The 24,148-nt window shown below is 37.7% G+C and overlaps 1 protein-coding gene across 1 annotated transcript; it reads left to right on the top strand.

Annotated features, from left to right (window-relative positions):
* Positions 1 to 546: 546 nt before the first annotated feature.
* Positions 547 to 22,163, top strand: LOC139148462 (fibroblast growth factor receptor 2-like). Its single transcript, XM_070719922.1, has 15 exons — positions 547 to 752; positions 1,106 to 1,386; positions 2,517 to 2,646; positions 2,992 to 3,158; positions 3,739 to 3,825; positions 4,216 to 4,345; positions 12,313 to 12,521; positions 12,996 to 13,129; positions 13,399 to 13,514; positions 13,799 to 13,909; positions 14,565 to 14,749; positions 16,878 to 17,000; positions 18,128 to 18,336; positions 18,678 to 18,783; positions 19,963 to 22,163. The coding sequence occupies exons 1-15, from the start codon at positions 671 to 673 to the stop codon at positions 20,059 to 20,061; spliced, it is 2,169 nt and encodes a 722-aa protein (XP_070576023.1). The 5' UTR covers positions 547 to 670; the 3' UTR covers positions 20,062 to 22,163.
* The last annotated feature ends 1,985 nt before the right edge of the window (positions 22,164 to 24,148 follow it).

Below are 24,148 nucleotides of genomic sequence, written 5' to 3'. Positions count from 1 at the left end.
TATCGAAAGTCGCTTGCTCCCTATGACATCATGGTAACTCATCGATGACGTCGTGGGCCGCATAGTCACCATTTGACTGAAAGTGTACAAAACTGTTTTTAACTTGACAACTTAAGGATTTCAAAATGTTCAAATTACGTGTTTTGCATGGGAAATCTAGGCTTTAGGAAATTATGCATGAAAAAGCGATAAACCGCATTACAGTGATCAATGCGCCATTCGAGGAAGAAAGTCTTTGTTTCTTTAATGAATTTTCATCGAACATTGAAAAAAAGTTTATGATTGTAATTTGCAAGTAAACCCAAACATTTGGAGTGAAACTATTCAAGAGAGGCTTAAAATTAAACATTATAGCCCCAAACAAGGGAATATGTATCCTCGAGGCAGGTGACCATTTGCCCTACGTCAGGAGGGCAAATGGTCACCTACCCGTGGGCATATGGTTCCTTGTTTGGATTATAAAAATAATATTATATAATATACTGATAAATGTGAATTTCTTGGGACAGGGAAAACTGATATATTCATACTCTCGTTCTGAAACAGATATGACGTGTAGAATACACCGACAGCATCCTTGTTTTTAAATTTTGAACGGTTGGCGATCCAAGATCAGGTTACCTAGGAGGAAGAGCTACTACATGCAGAGTCGACCACTGTTCTCAATGGTATGATGTGGTTGTTGCTTGTAGTAGGCAACATTTTCTTGACCGGGACTTCTTCATCCAGAATACGGTCGTCACATAACGACGGTAACTAATTTATTTGTGTCAACATATGCAATCGCAGACAAATCAGCAGACCAAGGATGTCGTTTGTTTTCTGTAAACGACACACTTGCACTATCTTTATCATTAGATTCCTCAACTTAACAGTCTTTGATCTTTGTTGACATACAGGAAGTCAACTCATGGACAATCGGTCTTCTTTATCTCTTCCTCCTCCTCCTCTTCTTCTTCTTCTTCTTCTTCTTCTCCTCTCTCTCTCTCTCTCTCTCTCTCTCTCTCTCTCTCTCTCTCTCTCTCTCTCTCTCTCTCTCTCTCTCTCTCTCTGTTCGGGAAACTTCATTCTTCCATTTTATATTCCACCTTTGTCTCTGTTACAGATACCGATGACAAACTTATCGAAGAGACTTGCATTTACAAAAGCCCAAAAGTGTCCTCGCCTTCGACTCTTCAAGCAAACAGAAGTGATGCTTATTATTTGTACTTCGATAGGAAACTAATGACAGCGGGTGGATCTAAGACGGAGGTAGCGATTGAGATGTCCACGATTGAGCTCAACTGCCCTGTCCGTGGAAACGGCTCCGTTACACACAGATGGATGAAGAGTAGCGAGAAAGGTGGAGAGTTCTTGAAGGATTTTCAAAGAATTGGCAATCACCCAGTGAGTAGGGTTCATCTCTATGGTGATGATAGTCACAGTGAGTAGGGTACATCTCTATGGTGATGATAGTCGCAGTGAAGCAGCCGTTTACGCTGTATTAATGCTGATGTGTACTAAATTTAATAAAAGGTCAAAATCAAGGCCCTATTACAAGGCCATCCAAATGTTGTCCCTGTTTTGAAGCAACAACATCCCTCCGCAGTCGAGTATACAGGACATTTTAGTATAATGCATGACATTTAGCATGGGTCGATGGGCAAGCACTATTGGAGCATTCTGTTACTATGTTCTCCTGACTTAAATTCAAATGTGAAATAGTACATATAAAGGCAGTGTTGACAAGTCCGTAACCCAGCAATTCGACATGAACTTTAAAAAAATTGTTTCACAAGCAGGACCGTAGAATTTATCAAAATTCACAACTAAAGAACTTGAGTTCCGTCTTTGTGCCATATTTCAGACTTATTTGGATTTTCATAAAATTTAGCGCAAGAGTAGCGCAAACATCAATAACAAGGAGGGACCTTATTAAGTTTCCAGATCTGGCTTATGTCGGCAAGCTGATGCAAGATTCTCTTCGATGACTTTCTTGATAATGATAAACTTTTGGTACATTTCATTCAATCTTCACAAAAAAGACGTAGGGGACAAAGTTGTTTGTTATTAAGTTATTCCGATATTATGTAACATTGAAACTTGACTTTCATTCCATATATGAGTCATCTCCCAACAAAAGTAAGAAGGCAGTGCATTTAGACATACAAGTACTCATCAGTGTCCACCATATTTGTTGAAATGATTAATAATGTTTTGCAATAATGTCCTAATATGTTTTCAGTCACAATTCCTACCAATACAATGCTACATATTCCTTATATTCTTCCGTGGATCTAAGTCTCATTCCATAACTATCTGTAACTGAAGCTAGTATTATCTTCGCCTTTAAATGTTCCAATATTTGTTCGGTTATGATCAAACTTGTTTATTGTCCTTTGATTGTTACTTCTCTCCAGAATGTATCATTATTCTGCTATGAGCTATTTCATCGACAAACTTGTCGACAATTCACTACGAGCATTATATCATTTACAGTATGGTAAATCTCTTTATCGCCTTTATACACTTGACAGCCGGTCAAAGATCACAACAAGCTGATCTTGGAAGCCATTGTAAAGCGCGACGAAGGCCATTACATGTGTATTGTTGAAAGTGGACCTTGCAGTATTAACTTCACCTACAACCTCATCGTCTTTAACAAACGTAAGGATCGATTAAGCAATATTAAGAAGACGGAACTGGGTTTTGAAATGTTGTAAAAAAGTGCCAGAGACGTCGTAAGATAGACAAAAAGTTAAACTTCTTCTGTATGTAGCAATGGGACATATAGTCGAAAATTAATTTAATACAGAAATTTCACTCAGTCAGACTTTCTGGTCATGCAACAAACGTTAAATTTGGATAAGTTATATGATGCAATACCACGTGCATTAATTGTATTTTTCATCGAATGCATACCAATCCATGAGGTCAAGTGTTTGAGAAATCATTTTAAACATTTGCTACATACAATTAATGACATAACTTTCAAATTGCCGTTTTGAACAGCGTTCAAACCTATGGTTGATAAACGTTATCCGCAAAACAAGACAGTGATCGAAGGAACAAACGTAACGTTTCGATGCGAAGTGGAAAATAGCGGGCCTCTACAGTATACGTACTGGATAAAACATCACCAGCCTGACAATGCAAAATTACACATGAAAACTCTCCAGGTATGCTATACCCTGTAGCATTTTCCCCTATGCCGGTCGAACACGTGATTTTATTCTTATGAATTATCTCAAAATGTTAGCATTGAGACCATTTTCTATAATAAAATATTGACACATGATGGACGCCAAACGTGGCGCAGGATATCCTCGCTTTTCTCAAAATACCTGACATCTGGGTTTGATTTTTTAAAGTCAGTTACTTTCTTTCCTGAATTTGACTGTGCTATTGTCCTTGGTGTGCTCATTTTCTTCGTCAATTGTTTGTTGTGTGTTACTTGATTTAGTAAACACTGTAATAGGACATTATGACGTAAGGAAATGGATATGACTTGATTTTATAATTGCAGAAAAATGCTCCGTGATTTATCCTTACATCTATATTTCCATCGAAAACTTTTTCAAACAAGGATTTAGCTTTCCAAGCCTTGCGATAGAAGATTAACAAATACGTGAATGCGTTAAGATGTCTGTAATCTATTGCGAATCAGCAGTCACATGTTGTGTTTATCGATGACTTCAAATGAAGTACATTAATGCCTTGTGCATTTCCTCTGCGAACTTTTCTTCTTTTGGAGTTCAGGACGCACTACCAGTCACTCCCACGACCAACCTAAGCTCGTTTATCGAGCAATTATTTTCAAAGAAGGTGATGGAGTGTATATTTGAGGTAAGTAGAAAATGCTCACACCTTCTAATTGTAGCCCGTCACATTGTATATGCTGACCCATTAGGACCCACATTACTGTGTACAACACTCTCCAGTGGGTAAATTTATCAAATGTCCGATGTTTCTGCGGTTCAGTATAGTTCTTCCCAATACTTCAATTATTTAGCGATAATATGATGACATAATCATTTCTATAAATTAGGTTGTCTGATTTGCTTCGACCGCATACGTCACCTCTTGGAGAATCCGGCTTATCAGCTATGGTACCACAACGAACGTGAATACGGGATAGAAATCCCGCGGTGTCAAAATTTGAAAATGACGAGTTTTACTAGTAAAGGGGTATCATCTATTATAATTATTTGCTCTCATGATTTGCCGATGTTTTAGGGAGATGTGGAGATGACACTCTATGACGTCACGCTTGCAGATTCCGGATTATACACCTGCTTTCCGGTTAGCCTAGAGGGCTCGGATTTCAACAGTGCATGGTTATCTGTAGCAAGCGCCATCCAATCAAGTAGGTCAACAGATACCTTGCTCGTGTTTTCTGTTATTTTTTTTAAAAACATTCAGTCTTCCTTGCAATGTTATACTACAATGATGAAATGCTATGAACAGTGACAGGGACATCCAATCCTAATATAAAGAAAACAGTTACACGCCTTTCTTGAACACCGTGGCTTACTTTTCGCATTTGTGTACATGTTGTTACGTGCAGAGAAAAACGAACAAAAGGGTGAACTCAGCAGTTTACGTTTAAACAAAATTTATTACAAAAATAAAACTAATTGCTAAGTCAGGGATAAAATACAAGCTTTAAAAGTGTACAGACTACTTATCTCAGCTGGGACGGCAAAGCTCCAGTCTCAGAGTTGTAACAGTCAGTCGGATGAATGAACAGTCCTTCGGCTTGCAGGCTTGTAGTTGCACAAAGTCCACAGTATAAATCCAGCGTTGGCAGTGAAGGTCTTGAAAAGTCTTGAGAATGACTACTGCTGGAGTTTAGTAACACACAAGAGACACGATCCCAAAAGTCTGACTGGAAGCTGAGCACGTCCCTTTTATAAAGGCATATAAGAACAATCTAGAACTTTTATTGACATGCTAATTACTGTTCTAAAATTATCTCCCTTACACAACTAATCAACTTTCCAGAACATTCCAAACATGACTAATTGAATTCAAGGTTGTTAGGTCATCAAGGGCAGTGACCTTGAGAATGTTCTAGACTAATTGAACTCAGGTCATGATGAGTGTGGGGTAAATGACCTACATAACACACCCCCTCTTCAAAAAAAGAAATTTTTCAAAGAAAAATCTTTCTTTTACAAATGTAATCTTGAAAAAGATTTAAGTACTCAAATTTTGTTTTACTCTAAAGTAAAATTTCTTGAAAGTGAACAACAATAAAATTTCTTGAAAGTGAACAACAATAAACTCTAAATACGAGAGAGACAGTCTGCAATTAAATTGTCTCTGCCTTTGATATGTCTAATGTCAAGATTAAACTCCTGTAACATTAAACTCCATCTTAGCAATCTCTGATTTTTGCCTTTAAATTTCTGCAGAAAAACAAGAGGGTTGTGATCAATAAAACCACTATTGCTGATTTGAAGAAGTAACATAAACTTCAAAATGCTGTAAAGCTAATATCAAAGATAAACACTCTTTTTCAATTGTAGAGTAGTTTCTCTGGGATTTGTTAAATTTGCGTGAAAAATAGCAAACAGGATGATCTACACCATGACTATCCTCTTGCAATAAAACAGCACCAGCAGCCGTATCACTAGCATCTACAGCTAATTTGAATGGCAAAGTGAAATCTGGTGCAGACAACACTGGGGCACTTTGCAGTATGGCTTTAAGTGTATCAAATGCCTGTTGGCATTGCTCTGACCAAACAACTTTACTTTCTTTTAAGTAAGTTAGTCAAGGCTCAGTAATTGTGGAGAAATTTGGACAGAATTTTCTGTAGTAACCAGCCATACCGAGAAAGCGCATCAGTTGTCGTTTGCAGTTTGGTATGGGAAAACTTGAAATGGCACTGATTTTGGCATCAACAGGTTTTACCTCACCCTGTCCTACAGTATGTCCGAGGTAAGTTACCCTTGCCCAACCAAACTCAGATTTGGCAAGGTTGACAGTCAACATTGCTTTGCTCAGTCTCTCAAGGAACTTCCGCATGAGCTTGATGTGTTCCTCCCAGGTGTCACTATACAGGACGACGTCGTCAACGTAGGCTGCACACCCGTCTAGCCCGGATATGACGTCGTTGATCATCCGTTGGAACGTTGCCGGAGAGTTCTTCATTCCGAATGGCATCACCTTGTACTGGAACAATCCGTCTGGTGTAACAAAGGCGGATATTTCACGAGCACGATCCGTCAGAGGGACTTGCCAAATCCCTTCAGTAGGTCAAATTTCGTCACATACTTGGCTTTTCCCACTCGGTCGATGCAGTCATCAATCCTCGGGATTGGGAAAGTGTCTGTCTTTGTTAAAGTGTTGACCTTCCTAAAGTCCGTGCACATACGATAACTGTGGTCTGATTTGGGAACAAGTATGCACGGCGAACTCCAGTTACTTTTACTGGGTTCAATAAAGTCATTGTCCAGCAGGTATTTGACTTCTTCCTGGAGATATTTCGCTTTTGTTGGATTCAGTCTGTATGGATGTTGTTTTACAGGCTTACTGTCCCCAACATCAACGTCGTGATAGATGACGTTTGTCCTCGTTGGAACATCTTGAAACAGGTGTTTATATTCGTGGAGCAGTTCTTTCACCTGTTGTTGTTGTTCTGGCTGGAGGTGTGCCAACTTTGTAGACTCCAGCTTCTCCAGGATTTCTGAGTTCTGAAGCTTGACCGAGCCCAGCTTTGAGTTTAGAGTATTTTCACTCAAGTCAGTTTCAGTATCACTATCTTCATAATGGCCAGAACTGACTGTACTGACAGGCTGAGTTATAGTAGGATTATCCCTATCCAAATATGGTTTAAGCATATTTATGTGACATAGCTGTTTTTGTTTTCGCCTGTCAGGTGTTATTATGATGTAATTTAAATCACTCAATTTCTTATCAATTAGGTATGGCCCAAAGTAACGAGCATGGAGTGGTTTGCCAGGAATTGGAAGTAGGACAAGAACTTTTTGACCTGGTTTAAACTTCCGTTTTGAGGTGCTTTTATCATATTTGGTTTTCATTGACTGCTGAGATGACTCAAGATTTTCTCTGGCTAATTCACATGCTTTAGAGAGTTTTGTACGAAAATCTGACACATATTGCAAAATATTCAGACAATCATCATCGTCTGATAGGAATTTCTCTTTAACGAGCTTAAGTGGGCCACGGACTGTATGTCCAAATACAAGCTCAAATGGGCTAAAACCAGAGACTCCTGAATTGACTCTCTAACAGCAAAGAGCAGAAAATGAATTCCTTCATCCCACTGCTTCTCTGTGTCAAAACAGTAGGTCCTAATCATGTTTTTCAAAGTTTGATGAAATCGCTCAAGAGCACCCTGACTTTCTGGATGATAGGCGGATGACCTATACTGTTTAATGCCTAGCTGATCCATTACTTGTTGAAAATTCCAGACATAAAGTTGGAGCCTTGATCGGACTGGACACATTTAGGGAGGCCAAATAAAGTGAAAAATTTGACTAAAGCTCTCACTATAGTCTTTGTCTTTATATTTCTCAGTGGTATGGCTTCTGGGAACCGAGTTGATGTACACATTATTGTCAGCATGTACTCATTTCCTGATCTTGTTTTTGGTAAGGGCCCAACACAGTCTATTAGTATCCTACTAAATGGTTCTTGAAATGCAGGAATTGGCTGTAAAGGGCCTTTGGAATGGTCTGATTTGGCTTTCCTACCATTTGACATGTGTGACAAGTTTTACAGAAATGTGCTACATCCTGCCTGAGATTAGGCCAATAAAAGTGACTGAGAATTTTATGATAAGTTTTCCTTACTCCCAAATGACCAGCCCAGGGCGTTTCATGGGCCAGGCGCAATATTTCAGCACGATAGGGCTTTGGAACCACAATTTGATGTTTTATAGCCCAATCGTCATCAACCAAAACGTCTGGAGGTCTCCATTTACGCATGAGAATACCAGATTTTGTATAATAGGAAACAGAGCTATCTGAAGTTTTATCTTCATCATCTACCCTGTCAAACAAGACAAAATATCTGGGTCTTTGTGTTGTTCTGCAATGAGATTTGATCTAGAAAATGTCTGACTTGGGTCAGCAGAAGTTTTACTGGAAGTTTCAAATCCACGAGGGATAACGGAATGCTCCGTGTCAAACACCTGACTGAGAAAGGTGTCATTTAAGTCAACATCTGTGACATTATTTTTGAGAGTATTTTGATTCTCAGAAGTTTTCTTTGACATGGCTCGAGTAATGGCACATGATGGGAAAAGGCCGGGAATGTCTTCCTCTATTGGCTCTGGATTTTGATCTAAACTAGGATTATCAGTCACAAGTGGATTAGTAATGACCTTGTCCCCAGCAAGGTCGTTTCCAAGAAGAAGGTGAATCCCTTCAAAAGGCAAAAAAGGCCTAATACCTAAAGTCACAGGTCCAGAAACAAAGTCCGAAGACAAATAGACATTATGGAGAGGAACAGTTATGTAGTCATTACAATCTACCCCCTTAATAAGAACTTTAGAACCTGAAAATGACTTTTCAGAAAACGGCAGGGTATCTGCCAACAAAAGAGACTGGGAAGCCCCGGTATCTCTTAAAATTTTGACAGGGGTAGCGGAAGAAAAATCACTAGAAAGTGATATAAAACCATCATGAATAAATGGTTCGAAAATACCCATAATGCTATCTTGAGAAGAATTGACCTTGACCTCATTAATTGGGGATAAGAGGGGTTTAACCTCAGAAAATGTGTTGCACACATTATTAGACTCTAATTGAGTTGATGAAGAAATAAAGCCGGTGGGCTTAGATCCACTTTGACCACTTTGACCTTCACGTTTTCTTTTCAATTTGATTTGAAACACTCTGACATTAAATGGCCGTCTTTCTTGCAATAATTACAAGAAAGTGTACCAAACTGTTTTTCAGAAGGAGATTGAGACTTTGGATCTGATGATGTGGAAGTGTTACTTGAATTTTGTGAACTGTTGTCATTTGATTTCCTACTCTCCTTTGAAAAATTCTTGGATGAAAAGGAGGAGTTAAATTTACCTGCATTGTTTCTGTAGGAAAAGGACTGGGATGGTTTGCTGAGAAATGAAGATTTGTGGGTCAATGAATAATCATCGGCCAAACGTGCAGCAACCTCTAATGTATCTGCCTTTTGTTCATTGATAAACGTCTTGATGTCACTCCGGATGCACCTTTTAAATTCCTCAATCAAAACAAGTTGTCGTAATTTGTCATAATTCTGACTGACCTTTTCCGAAGAACACCAACGATCAAACAGTTGTTCTTTTGTTCGAGCAAATTCAACATAAGTTTGATCTTTCACCTTCTCACAATCCCTAAATTTCTGACGGTAAGCTTCAGGCACCAACTCATAGCCCTTGAGAATTAATTCCTTCACAGAATCATAATCTGAAGCCTGCTCTACTGACAACTGAATGTAAATTTCTCTGGCTTTACCCACCAAAGCACTCTGCAAAAGCATAGACCAGGACTCCTTAGGCCAATTCAGACTCTGAGCAATTTTCTCAAAATGGAGAAAATATTTATCAACATCCTTTTCTTGGAAAGGGGGAACTAACCTGAAATGCTTAGTGATGTCAAAATTGTCTGAAGGGAAGATTTTCCTGACTTTCCAAGCTCTAAACGTCTCATTTCTAACTGCAGTCGGTGTTCTGCTAATTCTCTTTCCTTTTCTTTTTCCTCTCTTTCTTTCTCCCTTTGCTTTCTTCCATTTGCAATTCTTTTTCTTTCATTTCCAATTCCCTCTCTTTCTGTCTTTCTTCCATTTCTAATCTTTCCTGCCTTTCTTTTTCTTTCTGTCTTTCTTCCATTTGCAATTCTTTTTCTTTCATTTGTAATTGCATTTGTATTTTTTCTTTTTCTAATGCCAATTTTTTAAGCTCCAAATCTGCCTGAATTTCTAATTCTAATTTTTTGAGTTCGAAGGAAGACTCAGGCTCATAATCTTTTAAGGCAGACTCTTCAAAATGGCCAGAATTAACTAAATGTTTTGCAATCTTGAATTGAATTTCTCGCTTGCGCATAGATCTTTTGACTTCTACTTTAAGGAAATTTGCCAGTGTTATGAGGTTGTCTTTTCTGAGGGAATCAAATGTGTCCTGATCAAGGTCATCCATTTCCTCTGGTTTAAATTCCGCCATGATTAAATTTCGCTGAGTTCACAGTATATAGTAGTTTTGAAAAGCTGTCAAAATGTTGTCAAACGGCTCAAAATATTCGTCTCCCGGACGAGCCCCCAATTTTGTTACGTGCAGAGAAAACGAACAAAAGGGTGAACTCAGCAGTTTACGTTTAAACAAAATTTATTACAAAAATAAAACTAATTGCTAAGTCAGGGATAAAATACAAGCTTTAAAAGTGTACAGACTACTTATCTCAGCTGGGACGGCAAAGCTCCAGTCTCAGAGTTGTAACAGTCAGTCGGATGAATGAACAGTCCTTCGGCTTGCAGGCTTGTAGTTGCACAAAGTCCACAGTATAAATCCAGCGTTGGCAGTGAAGGTCTTGAAAAGTCTTGAGAATGACTACTGCTGGAGTTTAGTAACACACAAGAGACACGATCCCAAAAGTCTGACTGGAAGCTGAGCACGTCCCTTTTATAAAGGCATATAAGAACAATCTAGAACTTTTATTGACATGCTAATTACTGTTCTAAATTATCTCCCTTACACAACTAATCAACTTTCCAGAACATTCCAAACATGACTAATTGAATTCAAGGTTGTTAGGTCATCAAGGGCAGTGACCTTGAGAATGTTCTAGACTAATTGAACTCAGGTCATGATGATGTGGGGTAAATGACCTACATAACAATGTTAAATATCCTTCTATTGTCAAATCTTGAATAATCTGTGCCCTGATCAGGGAAATTATTAACGCCGTTTCAAATGCTACTATGCACACAATAAACTTGCCCGCAGTGTCTCCACTTAGCGTGGTTCTACATAACACGGACTCCGCATACATGAGATTTTAAATTTTGGCAATTTGATGCTATTCAGGATATATGACTTCAGCAAACGAACATCAAGATCTGTTCGTGACCAGGAGTTTAGGTAAACTAATCACTTATCGGATGCTATTTGTAAACCGTACGCCGTTTTCTATTTGAAATTGCCGACATCGCTTTCAATTGAAGACCTACCTAATTTGCCGCTCCGATTCATTTGGCAGATTTTCCTATGGCTATGGCTTTCCCAGACAGGAAGCCGCAAATGTTTTTATCAGTATCCCAGTTATTCGATTAAATATGGTTTCTTGGCTTTGATATGAGTATACGGCTTCCATAGGGCGTGCCAATTTTAAGAGAGCATATTGGTCCTTTCTTCATTGACTAATTTTTAACTTCTCTATTTCAATGTATCAACTACAGAATTGTACTATAATCCGTTCATCATGACCAATGCCTAGTGTCCTGCTTGCCAACACAGCCTGTGTATGTGAAATGACCATTGTTATTGTTGATAAATGTATTCTAGTCCGGACCTGAATACAAAATTTAAACAACAATGCAGATTATACTCATATTGGGTATATTTATGAGCTAAATATTAGGAATTTCTCCATGGTTCAGGGATTCAAACCAGAAACTGCACTGATACACAGAACAAACAAAATTTAGAAAATGACCAAAGTTACAGCTAATGGATCTTTAAAAGATAATGACGTCACCTTCTCACATACTAATCTCATCAATGACTTCTTCCGTTTATTGCGCGGTTAACGAGACTACGGTACCTGACTGGCACAATATAACTGTCTACATAATGCAACATTTTGAAACATCATGAGTGCGCATGTCTAAGTCTACACCATGACTGTACGCCGTCCAACTCTCGGTGAATTCTCTCCACTTTAATATTTATAGATATTTAGAGAATTGTATTTTGTGTTATTTTTGATACGTACAGAGACTTCATCAATGAAGTATTGATGTATATATGACAGTCACGATGTAGATATGGGCATGCGCATTCGTGATGTTTAACACGTAGACAGGTAAGCGTCTGGACAGCAGAGTATGTTCAAAAGTGCGACATCATTTAACATGTTGAGTGTGCATGCCTGAAGTCTTCCTTAACCGAACCCTATACCGTTCACCCTGGTATGTATGCGTGGCCTTTTTACAATTGTGCATGCATCGCTCGTACGCAAGCCCATTGTAAATTCCCCGCACTTCAAACAGTAGAATTTTGAGGCTAGCACGAGGTTGCTGCGCTCTTGAAAATATCCTTGAAAATCATCAAACAATTCAAATACTATGTCTGTCACTGAAATGTTGTTTTTTCCGTTTCAGCGATGACAAGTGTACTTCAAGAACGGAGCGACTCCTCAAAGGGAAGAAGTAAAGATTTGGCGGTAAATGTTGTTATTCCTCTTCTAATTCTCATCATCATCGCTACGGCAGCTACGCTCCTCATAACAAAATATATCGGAAGGAGAAGGAAGCAGCAGCGGTTACGACTGACAAGATCATTTGCAAATGCATCTAATATGTACAGGCTGGTAGGTAGTGACGTAGCTTTGCGATCAAAGCTAATTACGGACATGCGCAATGTGTCCATGTAAAACCAAACCATACCACATTGATGCAGATTAATATTTTAGAAGTTTACAAGTTACTAAATGTCCTCACATTAACAGTAAACCAAACTTGTATGTTTTATAGCGGCGTCTTAGTTGCTCAGACTTGTGTAGCCATTCAAATACCTTGTTAACTTATACAAAATACCATTTCATCTCATACAGTGAATCCTTTTAAAAGTTCAAAGTTAAGATATGGATCCTCTCCCAATATTTGTCTGAGATGACGAAAAAGCAAATCTGCGCAAAATCTGTCATTATGATAAAATTTGTAAGCTTATGTGTACACGTGCAGTCCTGGGCACTCACATGTTCTGAGAAGTCAAAGTCCCACAGCGGCGACAGATCATATTTTAGATCAAGAAACATTACCATGCATATCCCTACACTTTACAGGGATCAACTGGTATTGCTTTCGATAATACCTACGATTTACCAAATGGCAAACGACATCCGAGCTATACACACGTGTATGCAGATCACACTAAGCCGAGCAAAAACGGCGATGCCTGGGAATTCCCACGTAACAGGTAAAATGAACTTAGCTTTAGTTATGAAATAATAACACATACACTTATCTATTACATATACGTACATACGCAAGTACAAAAGAAGAGAGAGGGAGAGGGGAGGGAGTGAGAGGGAGAGAAAACAAATGTCTGGGAAAGCCTGACAATTAACAACGACGATGTAGAAAGTAGTAATTGTAAATGTGTTAGCCTTAAGACCACTTAATAGATAAACTAAATTTCTATTTGCCGATAGTTTGTAGAGTATCTGGTTTGTGTATTAATGCTAGGTTACAATTTGGTGAAGTCATTGGACAAGGAGCGTTCGGCAAAGTTGTCAAGGCAGAGGCAAGTGGTATTATACCCAATGAAAAGAAAACGACGGTAGCTGTGAAAATGCTGAAAGGTACAGTAATTGTTCAATCAATTTGAAGTCACTCTACAGAATTTATTATGATCTAAAAGAACTGTCTGAAGTAGTTCTAATCTAAGATATGAGTTGCCATGTGACACATGAGTTGATCGTATTTATCATGAAGAAACCCCGATGTTCTTTTGCAATTTGTCAAAAGTTGTCATAAAACTGTCGGAAAACCTATTAAAACTTACTCGTCATATTTTCGGCAGAATGTAAAAGTATTTTACATATTTTTACCATTTATTGATGTTGTTTGCATTGTCTATATTAAGTACACTCCTCCGACGAAGACAGAAGGGCTATGACTGCCGAAATGGAATACGCCAAGAAACTTGGAAAACATATAAATGTCATTAGTTTGCTTGGTTGCTGTACGTTGGGAGGTGAGTAAAAATCTAAACCGTTCCAAACAGGAGATGAAACGACAAGTTAAAATTTGTAAAAATATTGAATTTTGTCTGTTTACAGATTTGAGTTGGGGAATGGATCAAAAATGTATCAGTTATTGAACTTGACTGGAACAAAGTCAACTCTAACAACATCTTGTTGTTCAATCGGAACAAATCGGAAACAAGTGTAATAAAGTTATTCTCATTTTTTCCCATGGACTGCTATGTCCCTTTATTAATCGAAATGTGCCGTTTTCAGTCGGAAAAGATGTGCTTAACATCTAAATGCAAATTATCTTAAAGACATTTCTTCTTATTCGAAATATGATTTACGAGAGTGTACTGACAGGTTAACACGTATTCTTCTCCAAGTGTCAGAAGGGGAAATATAGCTTCGGTTCTGTGCTTTAAGCAATTGCCGAAACTATTAAGCAAGACGGGGCTCGCTTGTCTTAGCGTCTATCATTGTGTATGTCTGTCTGCCAGTTATTACCCAGCGATGGTATACTTCATATACAAAAGATGTATCAACTGACACAATAGAAATAATTGCAAAGGTTGAAAGCATGACAGGGAGTCCTGGAGTCTACTAAAGAAAGTGGTCACCAATTTCTAATCAATTCCATTGTATATTCTCATTCTGGAACAGGCCCTTTGTTACTGCTGTTTGAATTTGCCTGCCATGGCAACCTACGTGATTTTCTGCGTCTGAGAAGATGGACAGGGCATTATGAAAATGTTCCGGCGGACGCGTCGCGGCAGATCACTCATAAAGATTTAATTTCGTTTTCCTTTCAAATTGCGCGTGGTATGGATTTTTTAGCATCCATGAAGGTAAGATATAACAAATATAACCCTACAACGTGGATTTTTTAGCATCCGTGAAGGTAAGGAAGGTATGACAAATATACTACCCTACAACGTGGATCAATAATGACCACATGAAAACACAAACTCTTACTCCCGCCATCTGAGCAACTAAATTTTACTTCCTATTTTTAAGTATCTATGGAAAATCTCGGTTTCCTCCTCTCACATCAGCTTTCATGACCCAAAAAAAACGAAACACGATTGGAACTAACTTGGAAGGAATATGTTCTTTTAATTGTAGTAATAATAATAATAATATTTATTTCTTAAAAAACGCCTTCCATGTAAAAAAGACATCTCAAGGCGCTGTACAGGCGCTGTACAGCACAGTGAGTTGATAAAATGTTGCTACAATCTAAAAAACTCTAAAAATAGCATTAAGAACTTTCTAAAAATAAATGTGTTTTAAGTCCAGACTTAAAAACATTATGTTCAAATTTATCAAAAGTGTTAGGTGCCCTATAGCTGAAAGTCGCAATATTACAAATCAGCCATAAAAACAAGTGAATTGCAAAAAAGTAGATGAGCTTGAATTTGTTGAATGAACCAACATTACTACAATAATATATTTTCCCAACCGCCAGAATTTTTCCAAATTGAATGCCAAAATTTATGGAAGTCGTATCTCTAAAATCATTGTCTAGAACTGATGTTTTACCGTGTTTCTCTAAATCACACACACAGACTATTCAGACAGGGTTTTCTCGGAAACCAGCAGCATAAACAAGTACCTGTGTCTACAGTACCAGTCTGACTGTTTCCCAACAAGACACACATTCAGCTTAATTATACACAGCCGTCCTGTCCCGTGATGCAGTGCACACTAATTCTTTTCAGAAGGAGCAGGCAGAAAGAGTCAAATATATATAGATCCACCAGTTATGTAAAAGTCACATACAAGCCCCGTATGGTGGAAGAGCAAATAACCGATGTCATTCTCATCAACCATAATGATTTCATTCATGACACCAGACAATGCACTATGGTTTCATTACAGTAATCAATTTGAGAGAAGTAGATCATTTCTCTACAGTCTATGAGTAGATGAACTAATGGCCATCACCCACTTTGTACGTAACCAAGACTGTGGATTTCTTGCACATTTCGCAACTGGGTAGTTCTGGTCGTCAGTTTTGCTCGTGATGTTTCTATTACAGCTATTTTGTCACTTCTTTTGTCTGCATTCACAACGGTCCCCTTATTGTCTTTTATTCTTAGGTCTAAATCTAGACAGTAGAGAAACAATCCCTACTGTCTATGGTCTAAATATCTTTTCGCTGTAAACATTTTCTGGGTACTTTGCTTTAGTCTTTCACTCATGTCAGCATCTGATGAACTAAATCCCCTAAAGCTATAATAAATATTACTCAATTATCTGTGTAATCCATCAATTTGGGAACATTTCCAAGCCTACAGTGATATTAGTGTTTGATTTTCAACGGAGTTGTAAATCAGTTTATTGTGACGTCATGGAGTGTAAATTATGACATGCTAATCCAATGGCTAACAGATAAGCTGCAAGAAAATGAAATCCCAAACAACATTTCAAATTTCAAAGCTTTAAATTCGTTGATATCTTAAGTCTTTGTGGCTCAATATGATGCGGGTAGAAGCTGTAATGTTGCATATACAATTTCAAAACTGAAAAAATAAACAGTTACTCTAGAGTGCAATATTTTCAAGTTTGAGTGTGTAAAACTAATGGACAAATCTTAGCAATGCCCAATATGACGCCATAACCACGTGATGTTCGACACTCAACCACGAACTTCGAGGCAACAAATAGTAGGCCACACGCCATGAAGAAGTTTCCTTTTACTAAAATGTTTGTAACCTATATATAAAAATATGTAATAATAAATTAAAGGTAAATATTGTGATGCCCCTAAATAATCAGTCTTTCAAAGTTTTAATGAAAATTATTCGTGCGAATTAATCAGCATAAGGTGAGCCACATTATTCCACAAGTACATAAGATTATTGATATGTATGTATATTTTATATATTAACAATTATTTATAATTGTTATCAGCTTTAACAATTTTGTTGGAGCATTGAACCGACAGCTCACTGTACTGTCAATATCATTCAGTGTATTCACAGAGATCTTGCTGCTAGAAATATCCTCGTTGCTGACTCACATGTGGCAAAGATTGCAGATTTTGGTTTAGCCAGAGATTTACATAATGACAATTACTACAAGAAACATTCTAAGGTACGGGTAATTTATTCCACAAGAATTTTCAGTCTTTGCCGGTTCATAATGCCGGTGAAACCTACACCATTAAATTTGTAGTGGTAAACCTTTCCAGCTGTTGGCCAGTATTTGTTGTACAAACCAATCACATACAATACAGGGGGAAATCAGAATAATTTAATCAAACATTTCGCCATAAAGAGTGGTGTCATGCCAATCTTGCATGAATGTGTGATTGTCGCCATTCACTTCTTTCTTTTTTTTTTGGTTATTTTTCCATTTAACCCAAGATAACGCTATTGATGGGTAACTGTTGATGGGTTTATGTTACCGCTGTTAGTGAGTAAATGTTGGCGCTCAAGATAAGTTGAATCATGGACTTTGATAATTCTTTTCCATGCTTACTGATCGTGTCCTACAGAAGGACCGAGTCAAAAAGAATTCTTGGCGTTGTGATGAATATCAGGAGACACAGATGGGCGTATACACATATATTAAGAGCGAAAGTTTGAACATGGGATACATAAATTCCTGACATCATTGCCAATTCAGTTACAGACATTGTTTCAAGATGCAGGAGATTATTGCCTGATTTCGTTAGATTCTCAAAGACAGTAGCAACAAATACAACACCACAAGATCTGGAAACTGTTGAGCTACTCCCTTGTGTTAACACTCATGCGATTGTTACGTCAGCTGTTGTTTTTCGTTAATAACTATGACACAGTGACAGCTGATAAGATGACAGATACTAACGATACACACATAACGAGGAGAGCGTTACTTTTCTGTGTTTGAAAATCTTCGTAATAGGCAATATTTTAAGCAATCATACACATCTAGAAACATCTTACATTGAAAATGTACTAATTAGCATTGTTTTGTATGAAAATAATATGATAACGACTCATCATTAGATTTGGAAAAAAGATATCACTGATATTGGTGATTCAGGTAGTTATTTTGAAATATAGCTCCTAGAATCTACAGTCTATGGTTCAAATTAGCTGTCAAAAAAGATACCATTTCTAAGGATTATCGCTATCTTCACTGCCGTAAGCTACACGTGACATCCTTATCTAAATGTTTATTAATTAGTTAATTAATCATCAAACTTTATTACAAATACATCACCATGTGTACAGGGAAGGGTGCCAATAAAATGGATGTCACCAGAGGCCTTATTTGATGGGATTTACACAACAAAGAGTGACGTATGGGCGTTTGGTGTCATACTCTGGGAAATAATGACGCTGGGAGGCACGCCATATCCCAGTGTAACTCCGGAAGCTATGTTCGATTTCTTAAAATCTGGGAAAAGAATGAGCTGTCCTAAAGGATGTCCGACTGAAATGTATGTAAACCTTTGTTTGTCTTAACCATGTCGTAATTAAATTTTTGACAGCAGGCGGTGCATGTCAAACCCTGCGTACGTCTACATGTTGGTAGTGTAAAGTAAACGGCATCTTCGCTTGCCAAGGTCTTTTGTACGGGCAGCTGGATGCTCCCCGAAATCGTAGTTTGTGGGAAGTAACAGACCAGTGAAAGCGGACGATGAGTAAACAGATCTCTCTCACTCACTCACTTATTCTCTCTCTCTCTCTCTCTCTCTCTCTCTCTCTCTCTCTCTCTCTCTCTCTCTCTCTCATATTTATATTTCTGTTTCCATAATTACCTGTATTGTTTCTTGGTTAGCTATCACATTATGTGTAGGTGTTGGACATCGTCTCCTGAGGGCAGACCAAACTTTTCAGATTTAGTTCCGCAGCTGGATGACTTACTGTCGGAAGCGTCCACTGAGGTAATGTTTTCCCAGTCAAATTATCCTGCAATCTTTGACGTATTAAGATTCAACGGAATAGCAATCATACAGGGGCTAAAATCTTTACAGTTATTTTTGGAAAGTTGATTGTATTTTATATATCGATACAACACTTTCAAGAATTCTGCACAATATGAAAATAGCGGAACATGATAGACAAACACATAGGTATAAAAGAAAATATATTTGAAATCTTAGTTTTAAAATCAAGAAAAGATGTCAGGGTATTTTCCAGAGGTAAGGGTATGCCATCAACATTGCATATGTCCCGTTGAAAATTCATTGGATGCTAGGATATTTGTAACATTCAAACATTTATTAAGGTCGTCGCTGTCTGGAAAAGTAAAAGAATCATCTTTCGAAGAAATCTCGGCAGTTGATGCACTTTTGCAGCACAAAATCGCCATTTGTCGTTGTGCGCTCTCGTTCATCTTTTTTTCAAAGTTCCAGTCTACGCAAATTTTGACCTGTTCGTCACCGACAGGGACTGTGCCTAAGAGTAGGTGACCATTGGCCGGACGTAAGAAGGGAAAATGGTCTCCTGCGTTGAGGGTTCAGTCCCATGTTAGGGCTAAAATGTTTTTATCACATGCCTCCGTTACATAAATATCACTCCAAATTTTTGGGCTTACATGCAAATGACAATTATCCATGTTAGGAGAAAATCTGTTGAAAAAACAGAATGATTTCATCATCGAAGGGCACATTGATATATTTTATCACTGTTACACAGTTTATCAATATTTTATGCATAATTTTATAAAAACAGTATTTCCTCTGTAAAACATGTAATTTGATCATTTTTGAATCCCGGAGTTGTCAAATTGAAATCAGTTCCGGTTGTATTTCGCACAAGTTACCATTAAATCCTATGGAGCGCAACGTTCGATATACGAGGCATGTGATAATATATATTCTGTTTATGAATGGCATACCGTTCACAAAGCATTGTTTATACCGTTCGATCGGATACTTATCGCTTTTTATAAACATCGATTGTATTCCTGACAAGGAAACATGACCCGTCGTGCATCAATGGGTGCAATGCAATGGATTGTGTTGTCATCCGCGTAAGCTTACTCCATGCATAGTAACATACGAAATCACAACGCAACCAAAGACATCTGATACAAGTACCTGCTGTCTTTTTCAATACAGGAATACTTGGCCTTGGAACTGCCAACTACAGAACACAATGTCATCGACGAAGATGTTGCCAGAGAAGGGACAGCGTTAATAGTCGAAAGTAATATTTGAGTTTTATTTTAATTCACTAGAAACGTTTTCCACACAGCCTTTAGTCTGATTGTCAGAACTACTATGATTATAACGGAACCACAATGATATCCTAGTTGACTGCTTTTAAAGCGACCTGAAAATTGGAGACATCTTGCGGATATCAGCGTCAAGTTATTTCAAATTTTTGACTTCCATCACGAGATGAAAGCTCAATTTTCTTATTCACTGAAGTATCCTTCACTTTTGCCAACGCATAAAATCTCAGACCAGACATAGAAGACATGCTGCTTGGACCGGGACATGTAGGAACACGTATAATGGACTACAGAAATCAGTCAAGGCAACTGGGTGCCGTGGCTCACCAAACTCTATACACTTGTTATTTATTGTTTTGGGTCAAAGGTGTTTATGAATATGTCGATACGTGATGTCGATGACAGCTGACGTACGTCCGATACTTTTAGACTAACTTCACAGTTTCTATCCTTTAACAGTATAACCCACAAGAAAAAGTACACCTCCTTTGTATAAGAATTTGAAACGTGAATTATCATATTTTAAACTGTTGCCTATAATAATTGCACGATAAAACAAGCTGACATTAGTCTATATGAAATGATACTATTGCTGTCAACATGAAAAGTGAATGAGGTCATGTTCACTGTAGTAATTTACAAATGAGCTTGTCGCCTTTTTAGCGAACAGTTCTGGTTGAATCGCACAGACTGATGGTCACGTGACATCTCAAACGACAACTTGTGATGATCGTTAGAGATGATATATTGGATCTAGACTTTGTACTCGATCCTTAATGTGCCAAGTGCCTCTACAAGGCTGTCTGTCTTCAATGTTGAGAAGATAAAAACAGCTTCAATCTTGTGATTTTTTTTCTCACAGTTTTTGAAATTATAAAACTTCTACATTTACATTAAGTATCGAAGATAAAGTGCAATGTTAGTCTGTTGCATAAATATTTACTCTTACTGTTTCTTTCGTAAGGTCATTTGTTGTTGTTGTTGTTGTTGTTGTTGTTGTTGTTGAGACAAAGGAGGCTGCAATAAAAATCTCAAATAAAAATGAGGGACATTAAGGTAAACAAATTTTGTAAGTGACATCTTAAAGTAATAAAAACGTAGTACAGAGAAGGCAGACATAGGGAAAGGCCGCCACAGGTATTCCTGGAATAACGTCTGGCGGTACAATTATACGTAATAGAAATGTGTGTATGATACGTTTCAACAGTAGAAAATTACCGTTAAAGAACAGTCCGTGAAATCAGCTTTAATCTTTTGACGTGAAGTTGGTACAAACACAGACAGTAGAGAAACTCTGAATCTCTATCTATACTGTCTATGCTACAAAGAACGTTGAGTAAGAGTTTGATCAATGTTTCATGGCGCCGTAGCACTTCAAATTCCTTCTAGAATTCTCTCCAAGATTTTAACAAGGGTAATCTGACATGTCTTTTTTGTAAGTATTCTTTCAAGTACAGATGAAAATCATTGTTGTGATAAAGAAGATTTCAACTTTTTCAGTGTTTGGCTTTTAAGTATGATATGATCATAAGTAGAAACGTGACTTTTTGCAATCCGATGCCTTAATGATTGTAACAGGCTTCCTCAGATTTCTGATTCAAACGTAACGCCACCGAGTCTCCAGCAAGTTGGCCAGATATTATATTTTTACAGTGACATGGAAAAGCGGATTTTCAGAGTGTAAGCTTATTCAAGTTGTCTTGAATTCTCACATGTTTCAGTGACGTAAATCAGAGACTGAAATAGGTGTCGATTTGTGTACAATTTTTCATTTGTACGATTCATGTTTCACAAGAATCACAACCAATGATTTTATTACAGAAAGGCAAGAAGTCGACGTTGCATGTTCACATGAATGTCGTCAACGAGTCAAAGTGGCTGACAAATCCAAAGTCCAACCCAATCACTGCCCTTTGCTTGATTTGTAGCTGAAACAGCCTTTGTAGAAAAATCTAACATCACAACTTCATAATTATTAATACAATTTTAGAAAGTTCTCAACTAAATGTAATTGTACGATATTTCTGGAAGATTATCAACAAACATGTAAATTAAATTGCCAAATAAACTACTTATAATAACACAATTTTCTGTAATTTTCTACTGAACATCATCAAGGGACAATGAACTCCTCATCTCCACAGTTACCGTTTCCTACAACTAACAAGTTACTTTTCGCTGCTTTGACATGACAGTTCCCGCCACCTGTAAACGTATTTCCAGTAAATCCAGCTAAACATGCTGAAAACCATTCTACCCTAACATTTCCCTAATCAAAATTCAGAGTCTGATTCTGCTATTCATCTTTCTATTTGGTCACAGCGATGGTAAATCAGACAATGTCTTGCCATCTCCAAATTCCACGATAGCATATTCTCTTGTTTTGCCCAAATGTAAATACTATTGGGTTTGGAATATTATTCATTAGATATTTCACACATCACGTACTCCGTATGTGTCTTAACCTTTGATGCAGTATTTATTCCACTCACGTATTCCTCTTCGTTCTATTTAAGAGGAAGTTATTAATTTCGATTAGTTTTTATGTTTTGAAATATTTCCTACTGGAGTTGGAATGTAAACTTTCATTGACGGCTTTACAAGCATTGACGGCGATAATTAATAATTGTTTCCGAAGAATATTACTTGCCGACATTTATCCTCCGTGTCGCATCTACCGCATGCTCACGTCGACATTTCGAGTGTGACTTCTTTCTACTGAGGAAAACATCGCTCATTCTCTGCATTACTGATTTTAAGAGTAACAGGAAACGATGAAGCTGAAGATTTTTCATCTAAAGTGAGGTAGCTTAAAGCGTGTGATAATGTAAAGGGAACATGCACGGACAGGTTTTAAGCACTTTCGTGCTGAGAAAAAATATTGTAAGATATTGTACTCGGCCAATACAAGTTGCATGTATAAATATTTGGGAAGAGAAATGAGAAGGTTATTTTTACTAGTGAAACTTCAGCATCACTTTGCAGTTCAGATGCCTGGCTCTTCAGTGCAGCCCCGAGAAAAATAGTATCCGTGGCTACATTAAATGGAGGTGACTGAACTCCTCGACATAGAATGTACACCAACGTGACAGATGAATGTTAGCCGCCAAGCCTAGAACAGGAATTATTTTTTGAATTCATGTGACTTTTGAACTAAAGTCTGACAGTGTACGTACATTCTTAGTGTACAAAACTACAAACTCAGAACTCCTCAGAGGAAAACATCAATCGTAAATGGGATGACACAGAACGCTATGATACGGTTTTACTATGATAGGATAAGCACAGCAAGAAATTGCGCCCTCACAATGGAATACCATAAACTATTAAAAAACCATAATGACAGCAAAGCAAAGAAGAAGGTATGATTGATTTATGCTTCGTAAATTCGTGGGGGGGGGGGGGGGGGGGGTATGGCCGAAAAACAGACGGCAGTGAGAGATTGCGCATGTGCCGGCTAATATGACGTTGCTCGTCACCGTCACCCATGACATATTCGCCATGAACATGGATTCATTTTCTGAGCCAGAAAAAAAGATATTCCATCTCTTCAAAACTCTTTATGGAGGGTGTAATGACCAGAAATTTGTGTTTAATGTAATACATAATCATCAGATGTCATGGACATTTCCAACTGAAGCATGAAAAAAAAGGAAAGTTTCAACATTGGATTTACCAATTTATTGTATTAAAGAAACCATATCTGTAACTGATGATAATATTTTCATTATCTTTGGCCTGGAAAACAAGTACACTGTCTTCCTCTTCTCCAGAAATAATATAGAAATGCAAAACGTTAACCTTCAAGTCCTGATTAAAATTCAGACGTCAACAATAACATCGAACATTGTACCGACAAGCTGAACACATGGCATTTCGACAATTATTTTAGAAGAAAAAAAAACCAAGAAACTGCATTTTACAAGCAGAACACAAATCGTGAAAAATGCCACAAGAGTTAAAGCTTGTGGAGTTTTCAAATACAGAGTATGATTCAAAATGCAATGTTATTGTTTACAAATCGATTCTTCTCCGGACTTACATATATACATGCTGTGTTGAGAAATTGA

Source organism: Ptychodera flava, chromosome 13 (genome assembly GCF_041260155.1).
Source record: "Ptychodera flava strain L36383 chromosome 13, AS_Pfla_20210202, whole genome shotgun sequence".
NCBI classification, from domain to species: domain Eukaryota; kingdom Metazoa; phylum Hemichordata; class Enteropneusta; family Ptychoderidae; genus Ptychodera; species Ptychodera flava.
This window is presented reverse-complemented; position numbering and strand designations above follow the sequence as displayed.